General features: G+C 40.4%; 1 protein-coding gene across 2 annotated transcripts in view; it reads left to right on the forward strand.

The window, feature by feature from the left end:
- arid2 (AT-rich interactive domain 2) overlaps window positions 1-19,559 on the forward strand; it is a 70,855-nt gene that overhangs the window by 9,644 nt on the left and 41,652 nt on the right. For both annotated transcript variants that reach the window (XR_010878808.1, XM_067254327.1), the window contains exons 5-10: window positions 1,834-2,052; window positions 2,340-2,407; window positions 3,501-3,570; window positions 3,871-4,121; window positions 5,494-5,590; window positions 5,943-6,152. Coding sequence is in view for 1 of the 2 variants with exons in the window: in XM_067254327.1 (XP_067110428.1) it covers window positions 1,834-2,052; window positions 2,340-2,407; window positions 3,501-3,570; window positions 3,871-4,121; window positions 5,494-5,590; window positions 5,943-6,152 (915 nt within the window). In the remaining variant the exon portion in view is untranslated. The remainder of the gene's footprint in view (window positions 1-1,833; window positions 2,053-2,339; window positions 2,408-3,500; window positions 3,571-3,870; window positions 4,122-5,493; window positions 5,591-5,942; window positions 6,153-19,559) is intronic.

Genomic DNA, 19,559 nt, shown 5'->3' on the forward strand with positions numbered 1-19,559 from the left:
AGGTTGTTTTATTGACTAATTGGTCGTCTCATCCAATTTCTTTATTGCCTTTTCCAATTTGGCATTACTCAATTTCCACAAAGGAGTGGGAATTGGATAATGCCAAAAGTTACGACAAATCAACTTCCATATTGACTGTTCCCAAATAATAAAACATGCATTACAAAGTAAGAACGTACCAACTGGAAATAATAGGATTTCAAATAGACTACCAATACCTGACAACTGTGCAAATTGACTCATATACTCAGGACAGCAAGAGAGCATCATATGGACACAATTACATTTAGTCATTTAGCAGACGCTCTTATCCAGAGCGACTTACAGAAAGTACAGGGACATTCCCCCCTAGGCAAGTAGGGTCAAGTGCCTTGCCCAAGGACACAACGTCATTTAGCACGGCCGGAAATCGAACCGGCAACCTTCTGATTCCCTAACCGCTCAGCCATCTGACCCCCCAATTACCCAATTGTGGTCTGTACTCTAATTTGAGTTTGTTCAGTTGAATCCACACCCGATTCTAGTTGTACCCAGTTATGTCCAACTTAAGTTACAAACAGAAAATTTGGGATGTGGGTGATTTCAGTTATGCAATGGCCATTAAAGGTGCATGCAAGTACCGTATTTTCCGGACTATACGTCGCTCCGGAGTATAAGTCGCATCAGTCAAAAAATGCGTCATGAAGATGAAAAAAACATACAGAGGTATACAAGTCGCATTTATTTTGAAATGTATTTCACAAAATCCAACACCAAGATCAGACATTTAATCTGGAAAGGCAAGTTATTCAACTATACAATAGCACACAGAACAACAGGCTGAATAGGTGTCCGGTATATTAACGTCAACACATTAACAGTTATTCAGCTACACAATAGCATAAAGAACATACCTGGCAATCTGAATAGGCCAAATTAACATAACAAGCTAGCGAGTCCAACAAGCAAGTTACCGGTAAGCTAGCTCCCGATCTCATTCCACATCACTAAATCCGTTGAACTCGTTGGGTCATGTCAGTCAGTATAAATTAACATTTAAAAACATGTTCAATAATATATATTTTAGTGCTGTCAGATAAACGCGTTATTAACGGCGTTAACGCAAACCCATTTTAACGGCGTCAATCTTTTTATCGCAAGATTAACGTTCTTTTTGGCCTAGCAAACTTTGTAGTTTTTTTTCCACATGCTGTTGCAACAACTACTGACGTTAGAAAAACTACAACACCACACTGGATCTAGCTAGACCGGAAACAAAACAACAGGCACGCCGCACACACTTGTTTGGGCTTGCGAGCCGTTGAAAGAGTAGTGGGCTAATGTTACGTTTTGCGAGATGCCAAAATGGCATCTCGCAGCACGTCCACTCTGAAATACCACTTGATGGACAAGCACACAGCTGATGCAAATTCTCTGCCCCCTAGTCAAAGCCAGGCGATTGCAATGTTGTTTTCAATAAAAAAACAAAACATTTTCACTAAGCAATCCGATCCACTTTTCCATGTTGATAAGAGCATTAAAATGAGGAAAAATAATGGGACAAAAAAAATCATTAATTGCGATTAATCACGAGTTAACTATGACATTAATGCGATTAATCGCGATTAAATATTTTAATCGTTTGACAGCACTAATATATTTTGATATGTAAGTCGCACCTGACTAAGTCGCAGGACCAGCCAAACTATGGAAAAAAAAGTGTGACTTATAGTCCGGAAAATACCGTAACATGATATTATAGCCCTATAATACCCCATTCTAGACATGTAAACGCTAATCATTGTTTAATGTTTTACATTCTGACAAACATTTGATGTTTTGTCTCGTCAACAGACTATCTCCGCCAAAGCTATGGACTGTCCACAGAGTTTGCACCAACATGTGACTACAACAAACTGGTGCTCTCTCTCCTGTCTGGACTTCCCAATGAAGTGGACTTTGCGGTCAATGTTTGCACTCTCCTCTCCAATGAGAGCAAGCATGCCATGCAACTGGAGAAAGATCCCAAACTCATCACATTGTTGCTGGCACATGCAGGGGTTTTTGATGATTGTAAGTATTCACTATGACCCTTTAATTGCATTATTCAGTTTACTCAAAAACGTTTTACCTGTTGACAATGAACTTAAATGTTAGGTTCTAATCGTTAACAGGTTTAAAGCTATATTTATCAAAATATATAACTGAAAAATATAGCTTCATCATTCTTGTCAAGTCCCATTCTTGTTAATAGTTTTAATGTGATCTAAGTATGGATAACTAAGAGTGTGTGTCACTGAATCTTTGTATGTATGGCAGGGAGAAATGCTTGCGTCAACGGTTTCTGTATGTCTTTTCAGCATTAGGGACTTTCTCAGCTGTATTTGGGATGGACTGGAAGGAGAAAACTACACGTGACTTTGTGAAGGTAAAGTTGACAATGGCCCTCCTGTGGGGTCCTAATAGTTCAAACATGTGGCTTGTTTCAGACTGCAGCTTGGTTTGTGATTAAAGTTAGCAACTGGTAATCCGACTAGGGCATCTCCAATCTCCTAGCCTAGGGGTGTTACCAGCTAGAACATCTTGGGGGAGGCTACTTCAGACACAACCCCTCCCGAGGAAGAGTCAGTGTCTCAGAGGTAGATTTGAACCACTAGGGGCAAAAAGACCAGAATGGATGCATGAGTATTTTGGTTTTTAAGAGGTTTTGGTGTTTAGTTACTAGAGGTGGAATGTTACTCTGAAGTCACGGTTCGTTTCTTACCGCGGTTCAGACATCACGGTTCGGGACGAGTTCGGTACAATGGAGGGAAAAGCAAAACAAACCAGGTTCTTCCACGAGTGAATACAGGCGCATTGAAGATGACATGTAAATTCCGATTGTTTCAGTAATTTTTTGGGCCCTATTTGTATGTGTATCTAAAGGCTGGTTAAGCACTGTAGGGAGGAGAAGTTGGAAAGTTTTTTTTTGTCTCGTTCCAGTGATTGTCACGCCTGGGTCATTTAGCACACGCTCTTATCCAGATGTGTTATATGCGTTAGCATGTTAGATGTATTTCCACTCACATACCCCACAACTGCTGAACAACGCTGACACACAGTGCTTGTCTTATCCACCACTCTCTTGCCTGTACTACTGTAACTGACAGGGAAACCGAAGTTTTCCAAAACTTGCGATCTTAGAGGCCGGCGGGTCCTCTATCATTTGTGGGTCACCACCACTCGCCATACTCGTCCTTAGTGCAGCTAGCTATCTCTGACTCAAGGCGGTGCCAATCAGAGCAAACGAGTATCAATAGAATTGTTGTCCTTGTTGCTAAATGAATAAATGTTGTCACAGGGTAAATATAATTACTAAATATACTTATTAAATATACAGCTTTATTTTACTCAGACTCAAAGAGAATAGGCAAAAATAAATTGTTGGTTTAAAAAAAAAAGAAAAAAAAAAAAAGAAGTGGATTTTGATGGTACATTTTGTGTATTAAATTCTACACTAATCCAATACTATATTTACACAGTTTTGGAAGGATGTTGTGGAGGATGCTGAAGTCAGGGACCTCATTTGGGACAAGGGCAGTCCTGCACAGGGTAAGTTGGTACTGAAAACATAAGTGTCCAAAAAACATGCTTTAATTGATGGTTCGACAGGATACATGTTGGTGATTGTATAACCGGTAAATGGACAACTTGGACCTGAAGATCAACAGCCCAAAAAATGCACGGATGAAACCAGTTAATACTTTTGGAGGAGAGCTTCCATCAAAGATCTGTCAAAAGTTTAAACAACTAGTGTTTCAGAAACTTGATGCTACATTTGTATAAAATATATATAAGTTAATAAAAACATAACGACCCTGCTGTTCTTCTCATGCTATTATCTTGACACAGATGGCATGTTATGGGACGAACGTTGCAATGCTCTCTTCCATCCTCTTCGTGACCTTGGCATCAGTGACATGGAGGGGCAGCGCGTCTTGCAGGTGGCAGTCATCCTACGGAACCTCTCATTTGAGGAGGCAAATGTCAAATTGTTGGCAATTAACCGCACCTGCCTGCGCTTCCTCCTGCTATGTGCCCACTGCAACTTCATCTCCCTTCGACAGTTGGGATTGGATACTCTGGGTAACATGGCAGGAGAGGTGAGTGTAAACTCATTTAGACATTCGTAAAAATTATATGGGGGTGTCATCGAAGAGGTTCCTTGTTGGTTTTGTGAAAATGCCTTGCCGGCTGACACGGGACATAAAATTAGTCTTGTTTTATAACCTCTGTTTTGTAAATTATTTCAGTGTGAAATGCTTACCCATATGATTATTTTGGGCAACTCTAGCCACTAGTGAACAGTAGAAGCTTGAGGCGGTTGTTCAGCCATTAATGTGGTTTGGTCTTTAATATAGCAGAAATAAATATGGCAATATACTGTCACATTTTCTTTAATCATGAGGTAGGCCTTTACTACTTTGAAAAGGTCAGAAGTGCCAACAAACTATATTCTTATGGAGTGTTGTGTCAATTTTAAACCTGTAACAGGGCTTGTGGAAGTGGAAGATAAATGTACTTGCCCCATTGGACAAATTAAAACTCAAACAAAATAAAATGGCATGTTACTTCACGTTATGTGCCACTCATTACGTCTATTTTACCGATTTAATTTTACCAAATTGTGCATTAGCATTGGCTTTGTCCCAAGATCTCTACAGACCGTGCAGCTAATTTAATGCTCAACACTTGAACAGGGGCTTATTACTTGAAATAGGAATTATTTACTGTGTCGTCTCAGTTACACTATCAGGACTAGGAAATACTGTGACTTGCTAAAGTAGGCAAATGGCTAGTAGAACATAACGTTTCATAATCATTTCAGTAAATGAAACGGCTGCCTGACCCAGTGAAATGTTATATACAGCTTAGCATCCCTAACGACATTGGCTAACTCAACTTCGGTAGACTAGGGCTTTCCTCAGTATTTGCAAGCTAGCAAAATTTATACTATATCAAAAATAATTCTGTAGACATAAAAATGGATTTTTCCACTAAATTAAAATGTTGGTGTAAACGTTTTATTTTTTCTACAATTTCACTTTCTACCCAGCAGAGGCTGATTTACCAAGGGATCCTTAAAAAGGTGTACTTTATAGTTGAATATTAGCTCATATTTAACTTCGAACATTTAACTCATACAAATGCTGCTCATGCTTGCTAGGTACACAGCTGCTGACTCTAGCTAGCTAACGTCAACAACATTTGAAATAAAATGATACATCTTTACCCGGAAAAGTTACTTTTGTGCATGGACAAGTGAAATGTTAATGTACTTGTCCAAAGGACAAGTGCCCTAAAAACTTAATGTCGAGCCCTGTGTAACACTAAGACAATAACACAAGTCAGATTTTATAGCCTTATTGACTGTATGCAATACCGTGTTAAGTACAAAAAAAGTAATGTATTACAAAGAAGTTACAAAAGAGCTTTGAGTGTTTTGACTGTAATCAGTGTTTTTTCCCCTTACAGCTCCAATTAGATCCAGTTGATTTTCGGACTACCCACTTAATGTTTCACACCATCACCAAATGCTTGATGTCCAGGGACAGGTTCCTCAAAATGAGGGGTGAGTGCATGTTTGCATGTCTTTCAATCGTTATTTCTACTTAAATGATAATCTAAGTTGCTTTACTCTAATTTAAATGTTCAGTTCAGTTGGGCCAAACATGCTTGGTTAGTGGCGACTTGGTTAAACTTGCCAGTTACCAGATAATCATAGAACATGCCAAATGGGTTGATGCATACCACAAAAAACTGGCTTAAGTGTTTTTCTTAGTCGTGTCTGTTTTAAATTGCTGTGAATATTTCTAGTTAACCGACACCGATTGCTTTCGTTATATCACAAAATAAATCATGCACAAGCCTCCAGTCTGGGTAATGCACCCTCATGACCTTTTGATCTTGGTTCTCACCCTTAGCCATGGAGATCTTGGGCAACCTGAGTAAGGTTGAGGATAATGGCATGCTGATCTGCGAGTATGTGGACCATGACTCTTACAAGGAGGTGATTGGCCTGCTCTCCCTGCCAGACCTCATGCTCCTCATGGCTTCCCTTGAGGTACTCTACCTACTGGCGGAGCTGGGAGAAATCCCCTGCAGCAAGATTGCTTCAGTGGATAGGAGTGTAGGTAAGATACCACATGGTGGGCTGGTATGGATCAGCATGGTGGGTTAACTTTGTTTATGGCCTGAACTATCTTGGATATATTTCCCTGTTATCCTCAATTTAAAATAATCTGCATTGAGATTGGTGACCACAATGACACACATATGATGAGAGTAGTAATAAATCTTATTGTTGGAATGCTGCTTCAGCATCTTCGAATCTTTATTCAACTTCTATTTCTTCCGTCGCACCTTTCAGCTCCTTCAAACTTTCAGCTATTAAAACCATTCGGCTATCAAATAATTCAGGGGTTTCCAGTTATGACTTTTCAGCTTTCTACCTCTTATTCTTGAATTAATATAAATCAATATTCATAATATTTTTAACATGGTTTTCCAATAGAGGTTTTTTTTCCAAATCCTCTTAAACTTCAACTTTCTAATCCTTCTTCCACAATCTTTCTGCTACAGCCACCATTTAAACTTTACAATGTTGACAAAATCCGAAACTATATAAAAAAAGTCAGCTTTCAGCATTCCAACGCATTTTCTGCAGGAAATGCAGTTTCTAGTTCAACTTCTTTATATTCTATTTCTTCCATTGCACCTTTCAGCTCCTTCAAATGTTCAGCTATGTTGACAAAACATGTATTTTGTTGTTGTTGTTAAATTCAGGTTTTTGACATCTATCTTTTTTCAGTATCACTGATTGTTTCATTAGTTTTTCAGACCGTTTCTGAGATTTACATGGGTGTGTATGTGAGAGCCTAGAGTGCAGACTGAAATGCTAGAGTGGAGAGGAGCTTCAGAATATTGTTCAAAAAATATTTATAGTTTGCCAGCATTGCCACAATTTTTACTCTTCATGCTTCATTTTTGGATCAATAAATAGGAAATGTTGTGCTGGTCGTAGACAGTTGTCTGTGGAATCCAACAGACATACACATTCAGAGCCCCACGAGAGCGAGACAAAGTCTAACACTCGCCCCATAGAGACCAATGCAAATCTAATGACACATTTCTCAGAGAAAGCAGAAGGGTACACATTTTTTTAAACTGCCGGTAGAAGTCGTATTTCTGACCGCACAGACATATAAAGGATATCTCTGGTTCGGCAGAGTCTTGGGTCTCTTATTTTTTGGATTGGACGTATAGTTTTGCGTCTAGGTTAACTTGTTTGAGGTGTGGATTCTAGGTAAATTTCTGTTATTCTCTCTGCCCTTATATCAGCTCGTTAACCATCACAGCTGTGCCATCACCGTGGCAACCACACAGACACATACCACTGTCTCTCACACAGGTGATTGGTATTAGCTGATAAGTGGAGTCACATGACGGAGCTATTCAGTCATGACCAGTCAGACCGACATCTTCCACACCCCTCGCTTGTCCCTCCCTCCTCGACACTGACCCCCCCTCCCTTCCTCCTCCACTCTTACTCCCAACCCCCTAATATCTCTAAATAAATTAGGCTTTTTTGTCACTCAGGTATTTTAAGAGGGTGTTCTCCTCTAAAACCACAATTTTTAAGCTTTCTGCTTCTGCATACCTCCGACATACTGTCCCCACACACACACACACCTACCGGTTTTCATGTCTGACGGGGACCACTTTTTCGAACATCTCTTGTGGGGACCACCCTTTCTAAAGATGGTAGAGGTATGAGGAAAAATCTGGTAAACTAACCATAGCCTAGTAAGCCTATACACACGCGTTCAAATCTCTGAATTTTCAAGTAGGTGACTATCTTTGATCTGACCCTGGGTTTATGGGTATTTATATTTTGCATTATTCACACAAATACTCAGTTGATTAGTGGGGACCCATTACTAAAATGAAATTATACACATTTTAAGAACATGAGTGCAACTGTTGTGTACAGAAGAGAGGTGTGGAGAGAGACTGGTCTTATCTTTCAGTATTTATTCTTGAGTTTGCATGAATATGATGACTGGCTTTGATGGATCATGTGTAGATAAATGTACTCCAGTATGAACTATTTGCTCTATCCCCACCATAAACCTTTGAATAACAGTGACGTTCAGTCAGTAGAGAGTTCAGAGCGGGTCATTTTTTATAATTCTTGTGATGTAGCCTGGCTCTGCCCTCCTACGTACTTCCGCTCAATTTAGATTTTGCTTCTGTACTAGGTCTGGGCATGAGGTACGTAAGTCAGATGTTTCTGGTTAATTTTCTACCTGTCCAATCAGCGAACAGAGGGAGTGGCTGAGAACGATGACGATGATGTCGTGCGCTAGTTTGTGTTGTAGTTCCGTAATGGCGGCGGAGAAAGATGCGAGCAAAGCCATTCGGTCCGTTGTGGCAACGCTGCCGAATATCCAGAAGTTAAAGCCGGAGCAAGAACAATCATTGATCCCCACGGGGTTCGTTTGATTTTCCAGCTAGTAGTTTTAAACTTCAACAGAGTACCCGCCTTCAAGGAAGTTAACGCTTGTCAATGGACCCAGCCCAGACTCTCTGTACATATGAAATGTACGAGAGTCTGGTTAGGACCAGGCTAGTGATGAGGTGCATCATTTAAAGGGGTGATTGACTGGGTTTTTGGGGTATTTCACACAGTTCCTTAAGGTCTCAGAATAGGGTATGTAACATTGGTTGGGCTGAAAATGGCCCGGGTGCTGTTCTATGCCCCCTGATACATCCTCTGAAATTTTCCCGGGAAAAAACGCTAGGTTTTCTCCTGTTATGGTATGCTCATGAATATATAGATGAGCTGCGCGCTGATTGGTTGGTTTACAATGAGTGAAGCTGTGGAGCAAACACGCAACACGGCCAACACTTACTGAAACAACGAAGGTGGAGACTTCAAATAAAAATTTAGAAATAAATCTATTGTGTCTACACAACACTGTTTTCAACAGATTGACTAGATATCATTTGAAATGATTACATTAGTTGTTTCCACTTCTGTTGTCGAAGCAAACTGGATCGACTTAGGTGGGTAGAACGTTACAGCTTAGCAACCAAACTATATCGTGATTCAACTCAGCTTCAGTTAGCTACATAAAAAATAACCTGCCAAAGATCTGGACAAACATGCAACCTGAATTGTATATTTACATGTACAGGTTATTTATTCGAATGAAACAGTCAGGAACATGAAATAACGCGTTAGCCCCATTGCCAATAAACTAAATCATCACACACTACCTATGCTCTTGCATTAGCAAGCTAAACTAGTTTTCATGCCTACTCTAGGTGTTCTTGCATTCCTTGAAAATCAGCGTTAATAAAAAGCAGATGAGCTACAGTCTAGCTAACATTGACTCGACGGCCAAGCAGATGTTTGTCTATAACGTAGCTCTAGCGTAGAAGATCCCTGTGCAAGCAAACAGGATCGACTTAGGTGGTTAACGTTAGCACTAGCTACAGTTTACCAAACAAACTATCGTGATTCAACTCTACCTATCTTTCTGAAAAATAGATCTGGACAAACATGCATCTTGAATTGTAGATTTACATGACAACACGGGTTATTTATTTGAATGAAACACAGTCAGGAACAAGAAATAACGTTATCCCCATTGCCAATAAACGGAATCATCACACATTCTACCGATGCTAGGTACAGGCAGGATACGTTAGCATTGCTAATAACTGTTAGCGACAACATCATTCCTTCCCACTAACCTTCCCACCCACGAGGCCTCCTCCCTCACCCCCTCTACAGTGACAACTCTCTCCATTCAGGAGGGTGAAGTTAACAGACTTTTCAAGAGGCAGAACCCCCGCAAAGCAGCTGGGCCGGACTGTCTCTCCTGCCACCCTCAAGCACTGCGCTGACCAGCTGTCTCCGGTGTTCACCTACATCTTTAACACCTCCCTTGAGACATGCCATGTGCCAGCCTGTCTCAAGTCCTCCACCATCATCCCTGTGCCCAAAAAGCCAAGGCCAACAGGACTCAATGACTACAGACCCATTGCCCTGACCTCTGTGGTAATGAAGTCTTTTGAGCGCCTTGTGCTGGTAACATGGCCCTCCACTTCGCCCTACAGCACCTGGACTCCCCAGCATCCTATGCCAGGATCCTGTTTGTGGACTTCAGCTCTGCCTTCAACACCATCATCCCTGCCCTGCTTCAGGACAAGCTCTCCCAGCTGAATGTGCCTGACTCCACCTGCAGATGGATCACAGACTTCCTGTTTGACAGGAAGCAGTGCGTTAAGCTGGGAACACAAGTCTCTAACTCCCGGTCCATCAGCACCGGATCACCTCAGGGCTGCGTCCTTTCCCCTCTGCTCTTCTCCCTGTACATCAACAGCTGCACCTCCAGTCATCCGTCCGTCAAACTCCTGAAGTTTGTGGACGACACCACCCTCATTGGGCTCATCTCTGACGGGGATGAGTCTGACTGTAGGTGGGAAGCTGACAACCTGGTGTAGCCAGAACAACTTGGAGCTCAATGCTCTTAAGACAGTGGAGATGGTTGTGGACTTCAGGAAGAATACAGCCCCACTCACCCCCATCACCCTGTGCGACTCCCCAGTCAACACTGTGGAGTCCTTCCGCTTCCTGGGCACCATCCTCTCCCAGGACCTCAAGTGGGAACTGAACATTAGCTCCCTCACCAAAAAAGCACAACAGAGGATGTACTTCCTATGGCAGCTGAAGAAATTCAACCTGCCAAAGACAATGATGGTGCACTTCTACTCAGCCATCATTGAGTCCATCCTCACCTCTTCCATCACCGTCTGGTACGCTGCTGCCACTGCCAAGGACAAGAGCAGACTGCAGCGTATCATCCGCACTGCTGAGAAGGTGATCGGCTGCAATCTGCCTACCCTCGAGGACCTGCACACCTCGAGGACCCTGAGGCGTGCGTGGAAGATTGTGGCTGACCCCTCCCACCCTGGCCACTCCCTGTTCCAGCTACTCCCCTCTGGCAGAAGGCTGCGGTCCATCAGGACCAAAACCTCACGCCATAAGAACAGTTTCTTTCCATCTGCTACTGGCCTCTTCAACAAGGCCAAGGACTCCCATTGACATTCATTCACTTATTTAACTATTCAACTATTATAAGTCCATCTAATGGAAATTCAGTATGCATAAGCCACTTTCTTAGTATCCGATTGCACTATGTTGACCATTCACGCTGCTCATTCTATTCTTATTTTTATATATATTTTATTTTATATTTAAATTGTTGTATTCTTAGATTGTTTAGTTCTTAGAAATAGTTAAACTTTTGTACAGTTTCAAAAAGTGACATTTTGATAGGAAAGAGGTTTCAATGGACTTTGAGGTTCACTGTATGTCTATTTTACACACAACTGTCATTTTTCAACTATGACAAGATAAAATCGGTTTTGCAATCAATCGCCCCTTTAATAACCTTTTAGTCTATATACCAAACATTCTGAATCTGTCTCCTCTCCCCCTCACCCAATCTTGTAATTTCAAGGGAGTATCACCTCCTGTATTGGTTATTAGGGCCCTCGCATCCCTGCATTTGCTGAGCGGGGTCAGCGGAGGGGGGATGGATCAAAGCTTTTTTTTTCTTTTTCTCAGCTTTCAGCATTCCAACGCATTTTCTGCAGGAAATGCACTTTCTAGTTAGAAATGTTCTCAAACTAATTTATGTATAAAAACCGGGCATTGTATTTTGTAATCTCTCTAATTCCAGGAATCTGTGTGTGTACACAAATTAGAATGGGTTTAGTTGACCACAATCAGATAAAGAACTGGGCACTCAGCAAAGTTTATATTTTGCAGGTGCCCTTTTTATAATCCAATGGAGTGCAGTAACGCGATTGAACTAATGCAATTAACAAAGGCATTCGCAATTAAATTAAACAAAGCGTAGTAATTTAGTACTATTTAGAACAGGGTATCTTAAGTATTAAAAGTTGATTAATCAATTTTGGGAAAATTAAGGCCATTAAAAGGTATTGAGAAGTCTTAATCCCGATTTTATGAGGTATTAAATGTTCAAGCTTTGTCCAAAGAGTTTGACTCCAAAAAGTATGCATGAATATTTATATTTTCCTCCCCATGACTATTATAAACAACGACGTGCTCGGTCAGCGAGCCAAGTATTTTGCGAAATGCACGGTTTGGTGATGTGTCGCCCTCCACACGTTGAAACAGACTTCAAAATGGGGAAATGTAAATTTGCAAACTGGTTGGCGATGGATGAGTTTATACAATGGCTGAAGCCTGTCGCTGAAAACAACCGTGAGGTTTCGTTACACAGAACTTTAAAAAAAGTTAAATATATATGTATTATGTTGGTTTTATGTATTATCTTCCTACTCTTTCATCAATACCTAACAAATCTATCTCTTTCTCTCCCTGACCCTGTCTTTCTGCTTGAGCAGCACTGGTTGAAGCCTGAAAATATTGTAAACAATTTCTGCATATATGCAGGTAGCAACGCTAGTGCTAAATAACTATTTAGCTGGTCAGCTCCATGACGCCGGGTAAGTAGGGCCATGACAGCTCACCAAAAGAATGATGGGGAACCCACTTGTCCAGCAGATTAGGACATGTTCTTAGGTACCTAGCGAAAAGTAACCTCAACTTTCCTAGACTTTTAGCTACGGTACTAATGCTGAAGGATCGCTGATATCGCATAGTGTCGTTGCTAACGTGTGCTGACGTTGTGACTGTGTGTATGTGAGACGCGTGAGTGACAGAGTGACAGTCTGTTATGAACTAAATGTTTAGATGTTTGTGCTGGTAAAACAATTTAAAGTAAAAAGTAAAAAATAATATATATATATATATATATATATATATATATATATATACATGGAAGTTTTGGGGTGATACCAATAACAAATAACTCTTTATATTTGGAAGCCAATAACCGATACGTGCCGATAACTACAAAGCCTGAGTCTTATTACAAAAACAAAAGGCAAACAAATACAGTGGACAACTGCTTTTATTAGAACCTTAACTGCTTAAAACATCTAGATCTTTCTTTTACCAAAATGATCAGATTTCTTAAATTCTACCAAAAAAAGTGGATCAACGGGCGGAAAATAATTCATAATTTATCGGCTTTAATTTATCGACAAAAGTTTCTTATCGGACCGATAAAAATAACACCAAAAATTAACATTTATCAGCCGATACCGATATGGCCGCCGATATATTGTGCATCCCGTAGTAAATTTTGATCAACATAAGCAATTTATAACGTAGGAAAGAGCAGACAAATGAAGGCTACATAATCATTTGCATTAATGTAGGCTACCACAGCATTGGCAATTTGACTAGAATAGATGTGGAGGTTGAACAAGTACTTAAGAGATGACAGAATTTAAATTGTGATCTGAGAAATGCAGGTACCAAAACCACTGGGAAGAAATTAAATTACCAGCTGTCTATAATTACAGAATCTGTGTGCCACCAATTTTATCACGGGCACTATGTACTATCTATACTTCAAGGAATCTGTATTTGTGTGTTTCACTGACATCTTAATCACCAACTGCATCATGGCCACTCTGCTCTAGTAAATTTAAATTCAGCATGTGTATTGCTCAGGACCCAAGGACGTTCAGTGTCAAGTTGTTTGTATAAGCAACAAATCAATATCAAGGTCATTCCTGCCCTGTTGATCTACACGAAGCAATTTTTTTTTTAAAGCTGAAATATAGCTGCAAGCAGCAATGAGGGGGCCAAGCAGTTCAAATGACCCACTTTAGACATGTAGAAAGTTTGATGTGAATCCATCAAAGATTACATACAACCCAACTTCCTAATTGGCGGCTCTGCTTCCGATTTTAATTGGTTGTACCCCACAAACGGTTTTAAAAATAAAAGAAACATGTGATTAGCTCTGTGAGTCTTGGACTGAAGATCATCTGTGCCAGGAAGAGTAGCATAATAATTTTTTTCTTAAAATTCAAAATGGTGGAATATCTATATAACCGGAAATAGACGCCATAAAAAAGTCGTCTTGATCCATGGAATCCAACGGTACCAGATTTGAGAATCGAGCTTATGGTTAGAAAGTTATGGGTGTAAATGCACCTCCAAAATTGACCTGTTGGTGGCGCTTAAATGCTCCAAAGGGAGACATGAAACTTGGTGAAAATAGTCTAGTGAGTGTGCCAAATTTCACAACTTTTTACCATGCTTGGCAACCAATAATGTAGAAATACTACAGGTGGCTTTGCAGCTTTCTGCTTGGACTCTAATAATAATAAGAAAAGATAGAAACACAATAGGTGGCTTTGCCGCTTGGCCCCCAATAACACTTATAGTTTATCCTTATTAGTTAAAAATAGAGAAGTTAGGGCAACCAACAACAATTTTTTCTTTCAGTTAAGACTTCTTAACCCATTAGGAGTAGCGTCGCACACGTGATCGTTCGAATGCGGGTCTCACAGCGTAACGTCACACATGTGCTTTCCAACATTCCAACTGACTATTTTCCGATAGACAAAAACGATATGACAAATGCTATAGTATGGTTTCAAAATTTACAATGAGGAAGCTAACAAGTAACACTAGCAGGTAGTAGCATTGCTACGAGTATTATGCTAGGTAACGGAAGCTAAATAAAGCTGGCTAGCTTCCGTTTCGGAAAAATAACTGGTGGGAGCTAAATATTTAGAACTCACACATCTAAGGGTTAATTGTATTAAGGTAATACCAATTTGTTTGCAGTTATTACTTTTTCAACATCATAAACAAAAAGTATCTCCTTCCAAACAATTCATGCAGTAAGTTAACAAGCCATTATCTTTCTACATTTACATTTAGTCATTTAGCAGACGCTCTTATCCAGAGCGACTTACAGTAAGTACAGGGACATTCCCCCCGAGGCAAGTAGGGTGAAGTGCCTTGCCCAAGGACACAACGTCATTTGGCACGGCCGGGAATCGAACTGGAAACCTTCTGATTACTAGTCCGCTTCCCTAACCGCTCAGCCACCTGACTCCCTTCTATTCGTGCCATTGGAATTATTTTCTAGGATGCAGCCTAGATTAACCTGTTTATGGTCCAGGCACGCCCGCGGGCCGGAAACGCTGCCCCCTCCTCCCAGTTACTGCGCACTAAATTCTAACAAATATATTTTGTAGACTGCTACACATGCCATACATCATTGGAAAGCTACGATTCTTGTGCCATTGTACATTGATGTACCATTTCAAAATCGAGTCGTAACAGAAAGTACACTCAACGTCTTTGTGATATACTACCTTTGTTGAAAAGGAAGGAAAAACTATTTACTTATTTAATACGGCTCACAGCTGTCAAGTTATGCGAAACATCCCAACAAAAATGGTCTGGTTACATTCCCAAAGGTCCAAACTATCTAACCATGTCAAGTAGTTTGTCCAAAACAATGTATTACCTCCATAATGTATCCATTTCATATTGTCTTGCTGTTAGTTAGCAAGCCAGTATTTCATCCATTATTTCAAACCCTTTGGATAAACATATTGTGCAAACATCTGTCAGCACTGCTCATCTGGCCATATCTGCTTAATAGCGATAAAATAATTAGTTTCTGAGTTTGGACAAAATGTTTGATGCCTTGCAAAGTGATCAAAATCAAATTCCTGTTATCTACATAGGCCTAAATCCTAAGGGGTTGTTTGTGTAACCTTCACCACAGCAATTGTAAGAGTAGAGAATCAGGCCTACTAATTTGACAATTTGATTCCAGGGGTAATGGAGTCCAGTGGCCTGTTTGCTTGAGGCAATCTTAAGCAGTGTCTGTTTGTCTTCAAGGAGTTTGTTTGCGAAAAATAACTACTCGTATTCATGTTGAGCAGCCTTTTGGAGCTAAGACAAAGCAGGATATTTGGTGGGAAGTTTGTGAGGTCAATGGCTATGAAGTCAATGGCTTGGTGCAAAGCAGCCACCTTTTATAACATTTACATCGAGAATCGATACCCATCCCGAGTGAATCGATTCCTTGGAATCGTTAGCAAAATTCCTTAACGATTCTGTTAACGATTCTCTGTGCCGTTAAACAATTAAAATGCTAAGTTTAATAATGGATTAAAAATCAATATGCTCAGTTTAATAATGGGACACGCGTACGTCTGTCTGAATAAACTATAAAAGTTTGCGCATAGACAGACTGCAGCAAACATGGCAACTAGGAAGAAGCGTTCTAAAGTTTGGTTGTATTTCACACAACAAAATGACAACAACGCCACTTGTAACGCGTGTAAAAAGTCTATTTCGTCGAAGGGAGGAAATACTACAAATATGAAGAAGCATTTGAACACAGCATGGAATGAAGAACTGGAACGTCATGTGTTCGATGCATGCAGCAGCGCAGCTAACGTTCGCGCTTCATCTCTAACTATCTAAGGTAGAGCTAAACTGCTCAATAGTGATCACAACCACTTGTTAACTGTGTGAAGCAATTTGCCTTTATTGTGTGTAGTCGATCTAGTTATCTTCTGTCCCGTCGTTTGAAGCATACATTTTAGCTCCGGCATTCATCTCCCATTAGTATTGATCTTATTGATCATTTCACGTTATCGGGGCGGCGTGTGTTATCAGCAAACGTTCGCGTGTCGCATTATTAAACTGAGCATATCGATTTTTAATCCATTATTAAACTTAGCATTTTAATTGTTTAACCTTTTAATAGTCTGACTGTTAATTGTGCCTGAAAACGTCTAAACAACATACCCAAAGTACATTGAAAGCTGTTGTTGAACCATTTGGAGTACATGCATGTAAATGGTCTCTTTTGAAAGGTGACACTGAAGTTAGTTCCCCTGTTGTTAGGACCCCTGTAAGTCCTACTGGTGTTGAGTAATAGAAGCTTGAACACAAGGAAACTGAAAGTTTCTATCTCCGACTAGATTTTGTTTTGAAAACAGAGGCCTGAAGAGGCCTAGTGGTGGTAGGTATTAGCTCATTTCATAGCCAGTCAAAGCCAGTTTGAGAAATTCGTTTAGAACGAGTGTGTGTGTGGGGGGGTGCAGGACGCACAGACCTATGGCTGTAGAGGGGAACATCGATAAGAGAATCGGTAAGGAATCGAATCGATAAGCAGGAATTGATAAGGAGTCAGAATCGTTAAAATCTTATCAATACGCATCCCTACATTTACATTTAGTCATTTAGCAGACGTTCTTATTCAGAGCGACTTACAGTAAGTACAGGGACATTCTCCCCGAGGCAAGTAGGGTGAAGTGCCTTGCCCAAGGACACGTCATTTAGCACGGCCGGGAATCGAACTGGCAACCTTCTGATTAATGGCCCGACTCCCTAACCGCTCAGCCATCTGACCAGCCTTTTTATTATTCCCAAAAGTACAAATAGTCATAAACATCTCACTTAATTGCATGTTCTTGGGTCCTGATTCATACAAGTAGCTAATTTCAACTTTATTCAGTGCCCAGTTCGTGAGTTAATGCAGTGAGTTGTCGAGCCATAGAAACATAGAGATTCTTGGCATTATAGTATGATGTCCGGGAACATATTACTGAAATATCCAACCCCCAATCAGCTTCAATGTCCTGACTGCCTAGAACGGGTTGGTAACACATGTGGCTCCCACGCAATTTTTGGATTAGACAATTTATAATAAGGAGCCTTAAACATAAAATGTTTTGGAAAACAGCCAAAATGTGTCAGATTGCCATCATGGACCTTATATAAATGTGCAGGTTTTGTTCAGTAGGGAAGATGGGTAAGAAGACACTACGAACATATTGCTTTCAAAACCAACCGTTCATTTTGTCAGTGCCATCCATTGGAGATTATAGCCCAACCTTGGCTAGTTTGCGTTGAGGTAAACAATGAAGAAAAAGTGTGGTATGATGAAATGTTTAAATGGCCAAAACAAGAGTAAAAACAGGAATGCAGCCATTTCAACGAGGAATGGACCGACTCATAGCTAATATGACTGGGTTGTCGGCATGTTGGATCTGCAGCAGAGAGAAGTTTTCCAGAATTTTAAGTCTTGTTGTAAAAAATGCTCTACTGGAGAGGCCAGAAAAAAAAAGGGTGGCCCTCGGACAAATTTCCTTTATTTATTTACAAACAAGCTGAAAAAAAGACCTAGAAAATATTTGTGGGTGTTAAAAAAAAAATATATATATATGTATGTTTAGCCTGGGTGTTATCGATGAATGGAAAAAAAAATCACTTTTGATAAGCAATAAGATGTCTTTCATCTCTTTCATGAAACTAAAATCAAGATTTTCATTGATTGTCTCCCAATGCACTGTATTTTAGTTGAAAAATGTAAGAATGTCTCTTGACATCAAAAAGGTTGCTGACCCCTGGCCTAGAACTTTATATATACACACACAAACCCAATTACAAAAAAGTTGGGACTGTTAATAAACAATACAATGATTTACAAATCTCATAAACCCATTATGTTATTCACAATAGAACATATAAAACATGTCAAATCTTTAAACTGATGAAATGTACAATTTTAAAGTAATTTAGAATTTGATGGCAGAAACACGTCTCAAAAGTTGTGACAAGGCCATGTTCACCACTGTGTAGCATCCCCTCTTCTTTTAAAGATCCTGTAAAGTGGAATTAAAAACGAGTTTCAAGTTCACCACACCATAGAATAATGTGTTATTAACTACCCATCCAAATTCGAATGAAAAAAAAAAACAGACAAGTATGTTAAATTAGGCTTTGAAATCATAAGAAAATCATCAGTCTTCTCTGTTCGAGACTGGGGGGGTGTGTCGCCTGAAGGAGCTGAAGCTCAGCCCCCTCGCTGGAAGGCGCCGCCTCTCTCAAGTAGCCTAAGCTACCTACGACCCAGATAATGGACGCTACGTCAAGCCGAACAAAACAGTAGAATTAGAATGTATTTGTTCAATGAGCGAAACATACAGATGCATATAAATGAAATATTCCCCTGAGCTGTAACACAGAAGTAAACATTTACAGCAGAGACAGCAGACAGTGAGCTCTCCAACTACTTCTAGCACATTAGCTACCATTTCACCAAAATACCATCATTCTACACCGAGTAGCCTAATATCAAGTTAGCGGTTTGCACTAATTATAGCAGACATACCTCTGGAAAAGTTATCTAGTATAATTATAACAAGCACACAGAACTGAGTGATGAACTGCTGGCGGCGGTGGATGGTCCAGGTGCGACCTGAGGATGAACGGCCGGGGGGGGCGATGCTTGGTACGGCTCCGCGCTGCAAGAGAAGCCGTGTGTTGGTGAACCCCGTCTGTCTCTGGTCCATTTTAAAACTGTCCGCCGTGAAATGGTCAGTGGCACAGAGGCTGCTGTTGGAGTTTATCCGAAGCTTTCCATGAGCGTGGCTCTTCACAAAATCTATCCACCTATTTTTCCTTTCATTATCAAAAGGGAACTTAAATGGCGTTGCAGCGCAGCTGGAGTTCTTGCATCCAGGGAAGATGCAGTTGCGGGTGGTGGGAGACATCCTGAAGCTAGCTAGCTGATGTAAGCTACAATAACAGTACAGCA

The sequence above is a fragment of the Osmerus mordax genome, chromosome 17 (genome assembly GCF_038355195.1).
Source record: "Osmerus mordax isolate fOsmMor3 chromosome 17, fOsmMor3.pri, whole genome shotgun sequence".
Taxonomy (NCBI): domain Eukaryota; kingdom Metazoa; phylum Chordata; class Actinopteri; order Osmeriformes; family Osmeridae; genus Osmerus; species Osmerus mordax.